The sequence below is a fragment of the Oreochromis aureus genome, linkage group 23 (assembly GCF_013358895.1).
Source record: "Oreochromis aureus strain Israel breed Guangdong linkage group 23, ZZ_aureus, whole genome shotgun sequence".
NCBI lineage: Eukaryota > Metazoa > Chordata > Actinopteri > Cichliformes > Cichlidae > Oreochromis > Oreochromis aureus.
The window spans coordinates 6,953,474-6,970,784 of record NC_052963.1 but is presented as its reverse complement, the minus strand read 5'-3'; the positions used below and the strand labels follow the sequence as shown (position 1 = coordinate 6,970,784).

Here is a 17,311-nt window from a genome sequence, read left to right as displayed (position 1 = left end):
TGGCAGCATGACCCAGGCTTGAGCTCATGTGAGCAGTTTATCATTCTCTAACGAGCTGCTAAAACCTGCAGTTATAGTTATGACCACTAGTGGGCTCAGTTTAGTTACAGAAGAAAAATGGATTATCAAGCCTGCAGCTCAAAGACACCAGTCCCCTTATGAGTGTGCATGTGTTTTCTCCTCTTGTCTCTCCTTCACATTAAAAAAAGTGTTGAAAAATAAAATCTAAAGCTGTCCGTCTCTCCGTCAGGTTTGGCATGGACTGTCAAACGGTGGAATCGAGCGCAGACACCGTCGTGCCAGCATACAGTGAGACTCGCCATCACTGCATCTTCCAGTCGGACCTGCTGCTGTTCAGCTGCGCCGGCGCCCACTCGACACTGCAGCGCATCTGCCCCTGCCGTGACTACATGAAGGGCCAGGTGGCGCTGTGCAAAGACTGCCTATAGCAGCAGCACCCAAGCTGACAGAGGGTCAGGAATCAGATGGGATTGCGGTGATCGGGGAGGGGGCGGTGGTGGGTGGATGTACAGCAGCTTGAAGGAGTGTGGTTGAGGGAGACGCACATTCCCGAGCAGTCATGCAGCTATCAAACACACACACCAGACTCCTTTGTGACGACAGCAGAACAAAAAGAACAATCACAGGACTGAGCTCGCTCTTCATATTTATTGTTTTCCTCTGGTAGCTGGAGGAGGAGCACTCCTGCAGCTGACCGGAGCATCTGCCAACTCTCACCTTCATCAGCGGGTGGCGCTATGAGGCCTGGAAGTGGCGTGGATTTACTTGAATCAACAAAGGGAGTCGTACGAAGTCGCAGCAGATGAGGTGGACTGCACATATCAGTGACCCCCCCCCCACCCTCCGCTCCACCCCTCCGTCCATCTCACCCCTGCTCTAATCTGAAACTGTTAATTTTAGGTAGGTTTGCACTGGACCGGCGCGGCTGAAGGCCCACATCCCCCAGCATACACACACACACACACACACACACACACACACACACACACACACACACATAGAAACACACACAAACACAGTGGGCTGTAATCAGATTTACACTGTAACCAACTCATTCGTCTCTTCTGGACAAAAAAGACTAGATCGGACAAGTAAAAGTAGAAATCTAGATTTTTATCCTGGCAGTTTCGATCGTTTCCTGAAGCATCCTCACCAGACTCAGTGATCTTCATCCCCACCCCACCCCCACCCTTGAAAGAGAGGAAATTCAAGACTGTCGTGTTCAGTTTTCATACATTTAAGTTGCACACTTGTTTTAAAACTGACAAAAAGTTGTAAGGATGAGGGACTGTCTGTCTCTGTGAGTGTGTGTGTTTCTGCAAAAGGCCAGTAGAGAATTGTAATTTTTTTTTTTTTTTGTCTGCCTGTTTTAAACACACCATCCGGCACTAGGCACGCACCAAAATGACATTGCTCGTTCTCTGTGTCGTGACGTCAGGTCGTAGACGATAGCCGTCATCAGTAGCAGCGGTAACACCTTGCAGCAAAAGGCTGGGAAGCCTTACTGTCAACACGTAGTTCCGAAGACTCAGAGAGAAACACAAAAACCTTACTTACAGAGATGTTCGTCCATGTCTTTGCGTAGTAAACTGTTTTTAAAAAAGACTAAAAAAAAAAGACAAAACACAGATTCACACTCGTCTCCCATCTTCCACATGACCGCTGTAAATCCTTTGCAGCATACTGTACGCAACACAGACATGTCAACAAAGAGCTCCGCGGTGGGCGCTACACCTTGCATCGCCTCCTTTTCTTTGGATAATCGTTAGGATCTTAATTTGCCTGTTTATTTGCTAAAAAAAAAGATAAATAAGGAAAAAAAGATAAGATTTGTATTTCTTGTGGTGAATGGAAAAAATGCACTAAGTTAATCAGAGGTTTAACATGATATTAGTAACACTGTATATTGTTCATATGAGTTTTAAAGTTTTTCTTTTGTATTTATTTTGTATACAGATCTTTATCGCTGTGTTCGGCTGGAAATCTTTTTCTTTTTTTATTTATAGGATGGGTGTCTTTTCTGTTGTTTCCCTTTTTATTGAGTTTTATTTATGGAGGGTAATTTAAATGTAATTAAAAAAGCATATTTGTCTCTAGGTGTATGAATAAAGACAAGGAGACTTTGTCTTCTGCTGTCCTGCTTTCAGCTGTGATATGAGACCAAAAAAAGCAACAAAAATCAAATATTGGAACATTTTTATTTTGCACCAGAATTTGGTCTCAGATGGACTTAAGTACCTAAGCCAGGCCTGTGTCTGTCTGGCTGCTTTGTGATCGGTCTAGAAAGTATAGTATAGAAAATATCTTATCAAATGTTTGATTATTTATTCTTTAAAGAGCTTAAATGACACATAAAGATTGGTTTAAAGTCAAACTTTCCAGTCTAAACGTAGCTCTCATCCCGCTCTCTGTAAGGCAGACAGTAGTGGACAAACATGCTTGTTTTGTGGTGAAATGAGCCTCGTACACTTTGTGCTTTGCTTTCATTTCACTGTTGTTTCTGTTTGCACATGTTTCAGTTCAGCCTGAATGGCACCTTTTTTCTTCTTCTTTTTTTCTTACCCTGTTAAGCAGGTCACTGATCTGCCGCCAAGTTAAGTGTTTCAAAAAACATGACGTGCCTTTTTGTGGTTTAACTTCAGTTCTGCTTTTGTTTGACGACTGTTGGTGAGCTGTGATGGTTTGTGGCAGGGTCAGGTTACTCTGTTATACATGTTTACTTCTGCAACATCAGAGTCAGGTTGGGTTTTTTTGTTTTTTGATTTAAATTCATTTTAAGAAATTTAAATTGGCTGTCCACATCTTAAGATCGTTTTGATGAAGATATTTGGAAAAGTGATAAAACTGATAGGCTCTTTGTTTTTCAGAACTAAATTAAAAAAGAAAGAAAGCAGTTTACCATCATGTTTACCAGTCAAGCTATGTGGATTTACATGTGTGATAGTAATGCGATTAACCAGTTGAGTAGTCAGTAATAAGAGGAATCAGATGATCACAGCACATGTAGAATAAATGGGTTGTCTGATTTTGAATGCCTTAAACTGATTACTCAGTTATCCGGTCCTATCTAACCTGCAGCACATGTGACAGATACACAAGTGGCTTCAAGCTTGAAGAAAAAAACGAGTGTTTTTTAAACTTTCACGAAAAGCATCTGGTGGTGCTTCAAAACAAATCCCATAAAAAAACCAAAACCAACAGTGCATTAGTGCAAATCGCTGGTTTCCACATTGGTTCCTGTTAAAAATGTAAAACTGGAGTCCAGTAATCAGTTTCGGGGGGCATGCATTTAAAAGGAGGCATACCTACAGTTTGATCAGTGAATTGTGAAATATCACAGTATGTGCTGTTCTACAATAAATAATAGAGCAATAATCGGCTGCCTCTCCAGTGACTCTGTCATCAAGCAGACGACTCCGTTTGTGTCAAACTGCAGCTGGTACTTCTTTACTTACTTCTACTTGAAATGAAAGTCCAAGGGGAGTTAGAGTACATCTGACTGAGTCAAGAAGCAGCTGACCCCGCTAGTAGGAAAGACGAGCTAGGAGCCGTTTGTCGTGCTTGCCCATGGGGGGCCGTGCTTGCCCATGGGGGGGCCGTGCTTGCCCATGGGGGGGCCGTGCTTGCCCATGGGGGGGCCGTGCTTGCTCATGGGGGGCCGTGCTTGCCCATGGTAAGTTGTTGGGGTTCTCTCTGTGTTCTAGCGCCTTGAGGTCACTGTTGTTGTGATTTGGTTATATAACAAACTGAACTGAAGTAACTTTCAGAATAAAAGAAAGGGGATTGTCAGCTAATAGATCAATCTGGATGGTTACATTTTTTTTCTATTCTTTTTTTAGAATTTAAAAAAAAAAAATCAGGGCTGTAAGTGAAGCCTTGTATTTGGGTAGCACTGAATATGTCAATGTTTAGACCAGTGTGATCACACACATCGTTTAAATCAACCATGCACCTGTGGTTCTTCATCTTTAATGCACATTTAAACGCCGTCAAAATAGTCCCACTAGTATCTCCGGGACCACATTTCACACTTGATGACAAATACACACAAGTACTGAGTGACTCACAGGATGATTACTGCACTGTAGTGCTTAGCAGCCATTCTTAAAACATGAGGACGGAGTAGCAGGTGGGACTGAGTCAAACTAAACGGCACATGCATAAGGGAGTTACTGGAGCAATCTGCTCATTGATGGTTTTGGTCTTTTTATGGAACTTGGTCATGATTTTTTATTTATTTTTTTAAAGGTAGAATATCACCAGCGTTTAAAGCTCGTACATATCCAGTGTGGGAATGCTTGAGTTCATGCTACACCAACAGTGATACCCAGCATGATTCCTTTTTCAGCAAATAGGCAAATATTTTGAACCCTTCACAGTCGCTTCTTAATAACTATGACTCTGAGGCCTGCTTAAGTGATCAGCTAAACCCCTTCTGCTGCAGCCAGAGCCTTATTTCTTTTCTGTTAGCTGGGCTTGTTCAGAGCACATCTTTGATCAGATCATAGGCTGTTTGGTTTCTGGAGGAATCTGCTCAGAGCACCAAGCCATCAGCAAAGTTTGGACAGAATAAATCAGCACATCTCATCTGTTTTGACCTCAGCATTGAATGTCTCCATTGTATGAACTCTGCTACACACACACCAACATGGATGAAGATTTGTTTTGCTCTCGGTTAAAAGTCAGAAACCCCAGAACAGCAGTGAAAAGTGGGTAATGCAATGGTTTTGTTTTCACTGTTCTTGACGAGTAAGAGGGATACAACTTTATTTTTAAATAAACCTTTTTTCTGTGACAAATGGCTCAGACTCTGGTTTTACATTACAGCTATACAGATTATTTACACGAGCAAAGAAGTGTACAGTCAGCAGGCTGAGGAGCGCCTTAAACTCTGTTTAAAACCGAGCTGATGTGGAGTTAAATGTGTCTCTCGGTGTTTACGACATGTCGAAGACAGCAAATTAGTGATTACAAGCTGTTTGTATTTTTGTTGTGATCTTTTCTTAATATTATGGCCTTCCTAAATAATTTTCTGTAATCTGCATGTTTTGTTTCTCACACCGATTTTAGGCACATGTATCTCCACAAGCTCAGGAACAGAATTGATCCCTTATTTGTATTTAAATAAATCCAACCAAACAGCACAGTCACAGATTTTTCATAAAAACTAGTATCACAGCACAGTGTGTACATTCAGTTAAGGTCACAGCAGCAAAGCACAGACTGAGGAAAATGTGTGAAATATGAAAACTAACAAAAATAAACCCTGATCAAGTCGCACAAACACCTATGAGCAAAATTAAGGCTTTGGGATGGAGAGGAGCTCTGTTGTACAAAGTCGTTTAATACGAAGATGAGGAGAGGATGTGCCGCCATCACAGCTGATTGACAAAAGGTTTTCAGGTAGGAATGAACGAGCTAGTGATTAACACGAGTCAGCTGTAAGGGTCGCTGCGACCCTTCTAAATGGCCCAAAAACAAACAGCAGCTTCACATATGAGAGGAAACATGTTGACTCCTGATAAAACAGCGACTCATTTAATGTCCAAAACCATCACTGCATTGAATTTCATTAAAATATTTCCCAGTTAGGGTTCCGCCATTGATCCAAAACAGTATGGCAGCCTCTACAGTATATGTTTGTAGGACTGTGAGCTCTGAGTTCAGTACAGACACTGTTTTCATTTCACCAGCCAGCAGGTAACAAACATGTGTGTAAAGGTGGTAACAAGGAGAGCTGCTAAAGAGGCCCCAGTAACTACTCCCAGTCCTGCTCCTCATTTCCACACTGGTGCTGGAGTCCTCCTCTTAAACACAGGAAACACGTGAACCCACCAGCTGTTGTCCAGAGTTCAGCACCTCAAACTCACAGAGAGCAGCAACCCGTTAGATCCATTTAGGGTGAATGCAAACAAACAGGGAACGGAAGCTGTTGATTTTCCAGCGTACACGAAACAAAACCTAATCGATTAATAGACTAATAATCCAGCTGCTTTTGTGTCAGAGGTGGTGGTTGCACCAACTACGTTAACACTAAAGAAGTCTCCAAAGGAAGCACATACAGAATCGGACAGATTATAATTGTTACTTCAATAAATTCATTTTGTAAGTTTATTCTTTCAGCCACGCTCTGGTTATGTTTAAGGATAAATATAAAAAACAGAATACAAATGTAGACTTGGTGTATGTGATGATTTTAGAATCGTATATAAATCCTTAGAGATCAATAAAACTGAAAAATCAACAACTTAAGTTCTGTCTACAAATCTACATTTATTACTGATGCTGTTCAGGAAAACACAAAGACTTTAGATGCTCTTAAAAGACTTTTCCATTACTGTCCATGCACTGCAGTCCCAGGGGTGCTGCAGGAATGGTGACGCTATTTTCCAGCCGATTGTCACGGGGTAGTGATTTCATACTCGCAGCTCCAGAGCACGTTAGGTCTGCAGCATAAGTTATCCCAGTACGAAGTAAACCACCTTTGTAATTGTAAAAAGTCAGGTTAACCCTGGAGTTACCTGGATAAACTCAAACCTGAACCAGCTCAACCTCCGATTCTTTTAAAGAACTTAACAGTTTCTAAGATTTGCTCCTCCAGCAGCAGTAACCTCACACATCTCTAAAGGTCTAGTCTGTTTGTAACACGCACGTTTGACAAATACTGAGATTTATTGTCCACATGTACACTGATGTCTGTTTGTGTGTGTTTTTACATACCTGCCCACATTAACGTGCAAAAACACAACTGTGGCCCAAACCAACAGAACTCCTACTTCATGCACAGGTTGGCTCGTCAGAGCGCTGACACGACAATGTTACAAACATAAGAGCAGAGAGCATGCATGAACTGAACCCAGGAGGAAAAATCCAGACAAGTTTGGTTCATGTTCTCTTAGGTTTTCTGATCTTATAATGCTCGACTTTGCGAGGTATCTGAAGAATCCATCCAATTACCTCTGAAAGTTAAAAACCTGCACCCTGCGCTACAATTACCCTCTGATTACATGTTCCTGCAAATCTCTCTGCAGCTTTTTGACTAGCCCTGTTAACAGACAGACTGAAACAGATTACTTCCCTGGCAGAGGTAAGAACTCAGCTCTTGCTGCCCACACATAAAAACAGCGCACAGTTTGTGAACAGCTTCTGTCTGGAACTCTTTCATAGTTTTCAGCTCCTAAAACTGCATCAGGGTAAAGAACAAGCTGAGCTTACTGATACCTGTGTACGTGGGGCCTTTAGCTTCAGCCATAAATCTGTTTTTCTGTTCATTTAGTGTGAAGGTCATTTTCTTTGACCTTTACATGCGTCTCATGTGCCGAATTCTGTCTCGGGGTCAGGTTCAAACACTCAGCTACAGTTGGTGGTCAGAAGTTTACATACATTTTATGTAGATTTACACAGGTTGGGATGGTCTCTCGGAGGCATTTCTAAACAACTCCAGATGCCAAGATCATCGGTTCAAAGAATCGTACGCAAGTACAAGTTATTCAGACGTGTCACCACTTTTCCAAGGCCTGGAAGGAAACCCCAACTCTCACCCTCGGGAAAGAGGAAATTGGTTGAGATGTTAAGGATCACTGAACCAAGAAAGAACCTCCTGCTAAAAAAACGACACCTTCAAGCACAACTGAAATGTGTGACTGCCAACATGGACGAGCCAAATATTTTATGGTCAGACGAGACACAGATTGAGCTGTTTGGCTTTCAAACCGAAGAACACTGTACCCACTGTCAACCATGGCGGTGGTAGCATCATGCTCTCATGCTGTTTTACTGGGATACACGTGCGCTGCACAAAGTGGATAAAGTAATGTTATAAATTCAAATTCTGCTGCTCGAGGTGCAACTTGCTAAGGGACATTAGTGGGGGTGTTTATATTTGATCCTCGGTAGACTTTTGACCCCGCGTGGACTAAAGAAAATCTGAAATATACTGAAACCTCCGCAGCCAGTTCTTGTTTTTGTTATTTAATTATTACACATGTATCCTGAACAATCATTCCAGCCTGGTTTAAAATGCCAAATTACCATGACAGACCCATGATGAGTGTATGTAAACTTCTGAGCACAACTGCATATTAGATAACCCGTTCACATGTAATGACCTACATTTTGTAGTCTCCTCTTTTGGTCAGTAGATGGCGCAAGTTAATTGTATAAATGCTTTTCCTGGGAGGCAGCGCAGCCGTTTTGTTTTCCTTCTGTTAGAGTTACAGTGGAACAGTCAGGTCCCGACTCTGTTGTGCGACTCAGTGTCAAAAAAGATTATTTTTTTGCTCCAAGATTGTAAGCTTGCACTGGAAGGATGTTGCTGCAGCGGTCTGGATAAATATTATAAACGGCTAATCACACGTCACTGAGCCTGTCGTGTGTGTGCTTATGTACCTGCTTCTTGTGCCAAATGGGCTTTTTATTGATATTTATCCTCTCTCTAGTCATAAAAAGGTAAACACCATTAATACTCCACCGCTACATCAGCTACATCAATCAGTTTGACCTGCTGTGCTGCAACGCTTTATAGCACAGCTGAGCAAAGGCCTCGTGGAACCATGGGAAAAACAAGCTGCTCTGTCGTGACGGGGTGATGACATGTAACTGAGGTATTGAACATCTGAACATCTCTGCATCCATAACACTGCAGTCTGAGCTGTGTACAACCTTTGAAAAATTACATTAACCCTCTCCCCCACAGTCTTATCTCTGTTACCTTCTTTAAATATGGCGGCATGAAAAAGCAGACTGCGCCTTTGACTTCTGAAAAACAGGTGAACATGTCATATGTACATTAAACTGTAAAACATTAAAAATATGCCACTGACGCCATCTTCCATTCCAGCTCTGAATGGGAGGACTGCACAGACACCGACGCCTTCACTGGCACCGCGAGGACTGATCGTGATTGTCTGTGGAGTGCCTCTATAGTCCCCATCCTGTCAGTCGCTCCCAAACACGCCCTCTGTGATCCGTTACTCAAAGCGCTCGTAGTTCCTGGTTTGTCGGACGCGGGGGACCATGTCCAGGAGCAGTCTGCGGCACAGAAAGAGGCAAAGAGATCAACCTCTGATCCATCTAAGGATACATCTGAGCATCTCGGCCCAATATTGCACTTAAACATTAAGGTCACTTTGGGGGATTTGAAAATGGAGATGACAGCAACCTTCAGACCCCTACCAGCTGTTAGAATACAAATTTTCTAGCCTCGAGATTTCAACCTTTAAAGGTGTCACTATTTTATTTTTTCATCATCCCCGTGTACAAAATAGAACTTGTAATGCTTTTATATGAATCCAGTGACAAAACTGCACAATCTGAAATTGGTTTTCCACACAGAACTAACACAGTGTAATTACACCAAATCACTTTTTAAGCTTTGGTTTGATGAATACTGACTCCAGATGGAGGTATTCTGACTTCATTGTGCTTTTATTATCTTGAAACACCACAGAGTATTTATTTGGGTAGTTAGTTTAAACAATTTCCTCACTAAATGTCCAAACCAATGCTCTGCAAGCTGCTTTGCAACCCACCTCCACTCCAGCTCCTCTATTCATTCTGTGGATATGTTCTGCTCCAATATCAACAATTATCTCCATGACACCAAATAAAAGGTACGCCATTTCTTTTACCAAGTACTAGCCACTTACCTAACTCCATAGGCGAGGATGATCAGACCTATCAGGACACCTATTGTTCCATCCAGGTACCACACCTTGGGCTCGTGCTTGTAGACTTCAGCACTGATGAGGATGGAGAAGCCCATGATCCCCCCCAGCAGTGAGTTGAATCCTGGAAAGAGACGGCAAATGTCAGTCAAAGTTGGCTTTGAGGGTTCAGAGGTCAGCTCTCAGAAACCTGCTAGTGTCACTGCACATGTGATATTCACCATTGCTGTCACCAAGAAGCCAGTAGTGTGACAGATGTTTGAGCTGGCTCCATGCACCTGTAATCTCATCAACTATAAGGCAACTTTAGGAAACCAAAGGGAGCTGACAGACATGTCAGAGTGACAAACCCATGATTTTTACGATTGTGATAGTCACGATTTAATAGTATCACTAGGAAAGCTGAGGAATGTGAGAAAGTTTACAAGTTCTAAAAAGCTATGATGTCTCTGCACGTGCACACCTACCATCAGTGAGGAGAGCTCGGCTTGTCAGTACTTTGCCGAGCATGAACTTGATTACAGCCAATATGATGCACATCAAACCGCTGACAATGGACACGCTGAACAGGAAGTCGTCCTGTGAGAAACAAAAACAACAGACCAAGAGTGGGATTCAATCTCCTCGTTAAAAGTGCAGCATTGACTTGTTTTAGACATTGATTACTATCTTCTCACAACAGGAAATTTTTCCAAACAGCAACTTGTACAAGGTTGAATGTTTTTAAAATTCATCTTTAGACAAAGATAGCTGCTAGCATTGCTAGCATTAGCTGATTACTTAGGAGTCCACCATCTGGGTTTCCTAGAGCACATTCTAGGTCAGGGGTGTCAAACTCAAATACACAGTGGGCCAAAATTCAAAACTGGAACAAAGTCGCGGGCTAACGTTAATATTTATTGAAAAAAAAAATCTTCCTCCAGATATAAGAATGAATCTTTTCTTATGGACTCAAACAAGTTTTGCTGAAAAATTGAATATGGAACAAGCAAAGCTTAATACTAAACAATACATATATTAGCTGTATAATACCAGTAGGTCAGCTCTAATAGTGATTTGGTATGGCCTCGCGGGCCAAATGCAATTAGGCTGCGGGCCAAATTTGGCCCGCGGGCCAGAGTTTGACACCTATGTTCTAGGTCAATAAAAACTACCCACCCACCCACACAGGAGCAGCAGGCAAAAGTCTAGCGTTGACACTTTATAATGTAAAGGTCAGAAACCAATGGCTATGTCCATCTTTTATATACAGTCTACGGCCTTGACTGCTGAGGTTTCTTTTACTACTCAGTGAGTCAGCTCATGCAGGGTATTATCTTTATTTATAGACACAACCAGTACTTCACTGTGTACCAAACCCTATCTATCAGACTCTTCAGCCAAATTCAAAGACAAGGTCTCTTTTCAACACACCTACAATCACAAGGCAGCACACAGCTCAGGACTCTAGCTGCCTTTTAGCAAGCTTAACCTTCCAGTCCCTACAGGTTATTCAGAAAAGCAACATTTCAGCACAACGCCACATTTCCCAAGCTCACCAACACTGTGAGTCTAATAACAACTACATCAGTAACAAGTTTTTTCACACTGAACTGATGAATCCAGCTGCTCTGCCTCCTTGTCAAAACAGCACAGATACTATCACTGACAACCCTGACACCCCCACAATCACCACCACCACCTCCCCTCAGTGTTGTTTACCTCCAGTAATGGTTCAAAAATATTCTCCATTGCTCCCCGTAGCTCTTATGTAATTGCTCTTCCTGACAAGTCTTTTTTTGATTAGTGTTGAGCCACAGATTCGCTTCCTGCTCTATCCGTTTGGTTTTCAACAATTTAAACATGACTTTGTTGTTACATATGTTTTGAGGGCCACATCACTACATGCCTGAGATGTAAATGCACAGAGGACGGCTGGAGGAGGCGAGATGGATTAGAGAAGAGAAAGCGAGCTGCAGAGCACTCAGAGCCTCTGCAGCAACATTAATATTGTACTATGGCCTCGGAGCCATGAAAAGCTACTTTGGCAAGCTCGCACACATCAATGAGGAGATGGAAAGAAAACCTCAGCATGCTGCATAGACCCGAGTCAATGCTGTGACTCAGGTTTGAAACTAAAATTTAAATTGTTTATCTACAAAGCATTGACCACACAAGTCACAAGTTAAGCCCACCCTAAAGCAGTGATAAATTAACTGACCCATCATTTTCATCATATTTTTTTCTCGCAACAACCTTTTTTTTCCGACAAAAATCGAGACGATAATTTAAGAAAAAAAAAAAAAAAACTAACGCACGAGGACAAAAGCTACAAACTATTAAATGTATCCATATTTTCGTCAGTGAATAAAAACTAAATAAAAACATTTTGGAGAGACGAGATCCAATCAGAACTTAGTTAGTTGTGTAGAAAGGCGGGAAGAGTTTGGAAGTGATCCAATCACAAGTAATCTTGTGCAGCAAGGTCAGATGCGCACACTTGATCTGCCCCCAGGACACAGTACAACTAGCTCCCATGCTGCCTTTATCTCATGAAAATTCGACAAAATCTCAAAGTTTGGGAGGAAAAGAGGAGCAAACGACACATGGATACATTTCACATTTGATGTCAAGGAAAAGACACTTCTGACCCTAACCGATGGCCCCGCCCCTCCCTGAGCCTGGTTCTGCTGGAGGTTTCTTCCTGTTAAAAGGGAGTTTTTCCTTCCCACTGTCGCCAAGTGCTTGCTCATATGGGGTCATATGATTGCTGGGTTTTTCTCTGTATGTATTATTGTAGGGTCTACCTTACAATATAAAGTGCCTTGAGGCGACTGTTGTTGTGATTTGGTGGAGTATAAATAACATTGAATTGAATTAAAAACCATGTGGAGCAACTCTTATCAGTAAAAACGCAACAAACTTTTACATTTTATATTTTAGTCAGCTGAATCAACTTTAGATTTAGTCTGTGAAAATCTTCCGTTTAGTCAACTAAAACTAGACTAAAAAATGTTTAGATGCCTCGAGGATGACTAAAATGACATGACATTTTATTTACAAGTCTAGGACTAAAATCAAGATTTGTTGTCAAAATCAACACTTCCTTAAAGCATTTCCTGCTTTTTCCTCCTTTTTGACTTCTATTAGAATCTCATAGTCATTTTCCCAGTGACTTCAGTCCAGACAGACTTCTTATTGCAACATATGTAAAAAGCAGGCGTCACACTTGTGCATTGGTTTAGTGTTCAGACCCAGAAGCTACTTCCATCTATAGAGTCTATGACAGTGCATTATATCTATCACTGCAATAAAAAACACACATTTAGGTATAGATGTAGCTAGTGGTCAAGAGCTGAGAAGAGTGAATGTACTAACAGAGGCACACACTGTAGATCATTTTAGTTATTTTGGAAAGTTTTGTTTCCAGTCAGCTGAAATGAAGGATCGCATGCTGTGACTCACTCCGTTATCACGGGGAATCCCCCAGTGACCTTATAATCAATTTTCCCATGGCTGTTGCAGGCTGGCATTTTGACCGATGGCAAGGGGAGACACACACACACACACACACACACACACACACACACACACACACACACACACACACACACACACACACACAAAAGCCTCTGCCCAGAATATGAATGCAGCAGTTGACATTTGCGTGTAACTACTATAGATCTCTGTGCAAAATCTGCCAGCCTGCATCTCTGAGGCTCAATGTCAGCATGTAGCTTGTCATAAAACTACAACTAAGTTTGTGTGTGGATTAAAACAAACACAATAGAAAGTGTTAATGGGATCAGAAAATATTCAGCTGATGAACAATTAGATTTTTATTGGGTGCCAAATCTGACTGCACTGGTTGCTTTTGCTTTTAACTCCGTAACTAAGGCAGTTTGCCTTCGTGCTGTATTTAAACATCTTTCTGTGGCCTTGCAAAGGATTACATAAACCTCAAGGATGTAAGACTCTCTCAGCTGTCAGAGGTCAGAATTAATTTGCAATATGAAAAGCCCTGCTGGGAGTTAAAAGGTTTTCACAGAATCTGTGTCATGCAGAGAACGGTTTTGTTTTTGGATGCTAACTGACATTAATTGGGCACAAAGGACCTGCAGAGCAGGAACAGTCAGGTGTCAAACCAAACATCCTCCTCCACACACCTCACGCCTCCCACTCCGTCCAACCCCGGCGTACCTGAGCAGCTGCTTTCCTTATTAACATTTTCTAGAGAGGAAGGAAATGAAAATAAATCTTATTTTTTCAACACTGGCACAAGGTGGGAGGCTGCGAGGCACACACTTTAGATCTCCAACTGTGATGCACCAGAAGTCAGTCTGGTAGAAGCCAAGTGTGCGACAGCAGAGGAGCGGGTCGACTCAGAAAAACACAATCTGTCTGTCTCGGCACTCGACACTTTAGTGCTCACGACAGGACATTCTCTCCCTCGCCGCAGCCACACATGAATAGAAGGAAAACACAGTTGGGTCAATAAAGCTGTAAAGGGCTTCAAAAACTAATTGGATTTTCAGACTGAGTCAGTTATGGAGATTATCTGAAAGTCTTTCTTTTGCTCAGCAGCTGATCCAACAATGTGATTCGTCTCATTGAAAAGCATCCAGCTCGGTTAGCTTCACATGTGGAACTACAATGTAAGGAGCACACAGAGGAGTTAGTGAGTGAGTAAGCTGGTAAAGATGTCACCACAACAGGCAACCTGCATTTATGTTAACATCATATACACACATATACGCTCACTGACCACTTTATTAGGTACATCTTACTTGTACCAGATTGGACCTTTTGCTGTCAGATATGCACAAATTCCTCGTGACAGATTCAATAAAGAAAAAATGTTTCATTTTGTTGATGGATTGAAATCTGCTGACTGTGGAGACTGGCTGAGTACAGTGAGACCAGTGTCATGTTCACGAAACCAGTTTGAGACGATCTGAGCTTTGTAACGACACGTGCACCTGCTGGAAGCAGCCATAAGAACGTGGGTATTTGTAAAGTGCTTTGAGTGCTCAAGTAGAGTAGAAAAGTGCTATATAAGATATACTGTGGTGATAAAGGTATGGACATGATCAGCAACAGCACTATGCTCAGCTTGTACTAAGAGGCTGAATGTATGCCAAGAAAATCCCCCACAACTCTACACCACCACCAGAAGTCTGAACCATTAATAAAACTCCCATTCAAATGTTGCAGTAGAAATTGAGACACATCAGATCAGGCAACATTTCGGTCCTACTGTCTGAACTTTAGCCTCAGTTTCCTGGTCTTAGCTGACAGGAGCGGTACGCGGCTCGTCAGCTGCTCGTCCATCTGCTTCAACGTTCCACATGCTGTGCATTCAGAGGTGCTCTTCTTCATACCTTGGTTGTAACAAGAGCTTCTTTTTTCTTGTTTTTTTAGTTACTGTTGCCTTCCTGGCAGCTTAAAGCAGTCAGTCAGCGAGGCCTTTTCACCCAGAGAGCTGCTGCTCAATGGATATTTTCTCTTTTTCACACTGTTGTCTTTAAACCTTCGGGTGGCTGCGCGGGAAAATCCCAGTAGATCTATCTGCTCCAACAGCAATCCCACTTTCAAAGTCAACTAAATCATCTTTCATCCTCATTCTCATAGTTTGATCTTCAGCAGGTCATCTTAACCATGACTACATGTCTAAATGCACTGAGTTGCTGCCATATGATTATCTAAATAGATATTTGTGTTAATGAGCAGATCAACAAGTGTACCTAATGAAGTGGCTACAAACAGCATTACACTGATAATTAGATCCTTATACATTTATTAATTCAGAATTTAAGAGGATCAGTTAAACTCGTGTCCATAATTTTATTCTTAATCTCTTCTACTTTTAATATTTCTTATTTATCTCATACCAGCCATGCGTTACTGCTGCGTCCACCACAGACGAAGCTGAATGAATATGACTTAGGCAGGAAAAATAATAAACAGCAGCTGATGGATGATACTGACTGGCAACTAGGTGAAAACGCTATTTGCATAAGTGTGAAAGCTTGTGAGTCTTCACATGTGAGGTTTGTGAGCGTTGCTATTACACTTGTTTTACTCACACTTTTTCTCTCTCTCTCTCACACGCACTTACAGACAATAATAACGGGGGGGGGGGAAACTAATTCTGATTCTGAAATATTTTTGTGAGAATAAAGTAAAGTCACTAGCAAAAGTGCACATTTAGAGTCACATTAGTCTTGAATATTTTAACCATAAAAATGATCTCACTTCAGATAAACACAGTTTGCAGTGAAATATAGTTTTTTAACATTCACTATCACCTACATAAATTATTTAATGTTTGCCAAAATACACATAACTACTTTAGCAGCATTTTACAATTCCTACATTAGAATCTGTCATCACAACATTCGTGTGTAAAAGGTGCTGAAAGGACATAAAAGAGAAAACTTCTCCTCCTCCTTTCATTAGAACAGGTATTTGTTACATTGTTACCTTGCAATTGCACAGGTGATATAGAGTAACAGTAAAGTAATAAATTAAAAAGGTAAGCCTATTTTTAACCTGATGATTGGAAATGAAAGACAATCACAAATCAGAGCTGTAGACTTTGCAACACACGCTGTCCGACTGCATCATCTACATGACCACACAGCATCTACTGCAACACCAAAGAAAAGAAAATATTTAAAACCAAACGATCTTAATCGATTTTTGAGTCCCTAACATTTCATCTTCAATAGCATCTCTGTGTTCATAACACCCTCCTCTATGTGTCTTGGTCTCATCATCCTGAGCTACCAACCAAAGATGAAAGTATGCATCCAATCAGATCCACTGCTCAAAGACAGAGTCAGACTCAGCCATGCTACACACGGCTCCATGCAAATAAACATCCTGCATGTTATTTGTAAAGATATTATTAGATATGGGAGCAAAGTCAGCAGGGCTTTTTTTAGCTTCTAAATGAAATCCCCGTCTCTGGCTCGCTGTCTGTATTACACCAGGGACAGCAGAGCCCTGGTCCTGGCCGGACACAGCAGTGGTTACTATCTGTCAAAGCTTTAAAAATAACTGCAAATTCCACTGAAAAATCTGATTACACACTAAACCTTTGGCAGCCTGAGTTCAGGGAGATGAACTTGGCTGTGGGTAATACAGCTGCCATGGTGTGCAGTATGTTAGTATGTTTAGGGGGTTTCCCCTGAATGTTAAATGGATAACATTATGCATCCCATATGGAAGCCGCTTAATCCAAAGCTCTCGTCCATCTTCTGTCTGAATCCAGTTTTGACCCCTGCATCTCAGCCAGAGCCATTTCCTGCCTGCCATGTAGGAAAATAAGCATGTGGTAGTAAACTCTAATCTACTATTATCCCATCTTATCCACTGCTTTTTGTGCAGTAAGTGTAACAATTAAAGCATGGTGCTCTGCAGTATTTGTCTCTTTTTACAGTCAGATTATAATCCTCACAAATCTGTCTAAAAACAAACCCAGAACAGTGTGATGGACGAATTCTTACCACTTCTGGTAGCAGTTTGGTGGCCAGATCGTGGATGGCTTTACCCATAATGCATAAGGAGGACAGGATGAAAACCACACCCAGGATAACACAAGCTCTGCAGAGGAAAGGAAAGAAGACAGCAGGCGATCAGTA

General features: G+C 41.7%; 2 protein-coding genes across 8 annotated transcripts in view; one reads left to right on the top strand and one right to left on the bottom strand.

Annotated features, from left to right (window-relative positions):
* Positions 1-2,146, top strand: part of mgat5 (alpha-1,6-mannosylglycoprotein 6-beta-N-acetylglucosaminyltransferase) — a 114,194-nt gene extending 112,048 nt beyond the window's left edge. For 4 of the 6 annotated variants that reach the window (XM_031757826.2, XM_039607557.1, XM_039607558.1 and 1 more), the window contains one exon: positions 251-2,146. In XM_031757826.2, coding sequence (XP_031613686.1) covers positions 251-449 — 199 coding nt within the window. In that variant the 3' untranslated portion in view covers positions 450-2,146. The remainder of the gene's footprint in view (positions 1-250) is intronic. The other 2 variants (XM_031757827.2, XM_039607556.1) reach the window with 1 other exon arrangement.
* The window catches only part of LOC116334414 (transmembrane protein 163-like), a 34,405-nt gene continuing 18,434 nt past the window's right edge, over positions 1,341-17,311 (bottom strand). The window contains exons 5-9 of one of the 2 annotated variants that reach the window (XR_005610501.1): positions 17,177-17,273; positions 10,154-10,265; positions 9,669-9,810; positions 8,732-9,051; positions 1,341-5,886 (exon numbers count right to left, since the gene is read on the bottom strand). Coding sequence is in view for 1 of the 2 variants with exons in the window: in XM_031757840.2 (XP_031613700.1) it covers positions 8,991-9,051; positions 9,669-9,810; positions 10,154-10,265; positions 17,177-17,273 (412 nt within the window). In the remaining variant the exon portion in view is untranslated. Of the gene's footprint in view, positions 9,052-9,668; positions 9,811-10,153; positions 10,266-17,176; positions 17,274-17,311 lie in introns of both variants that reach the window. The other variant, XM_031757840.2, reaches the window with a different exon arrangement.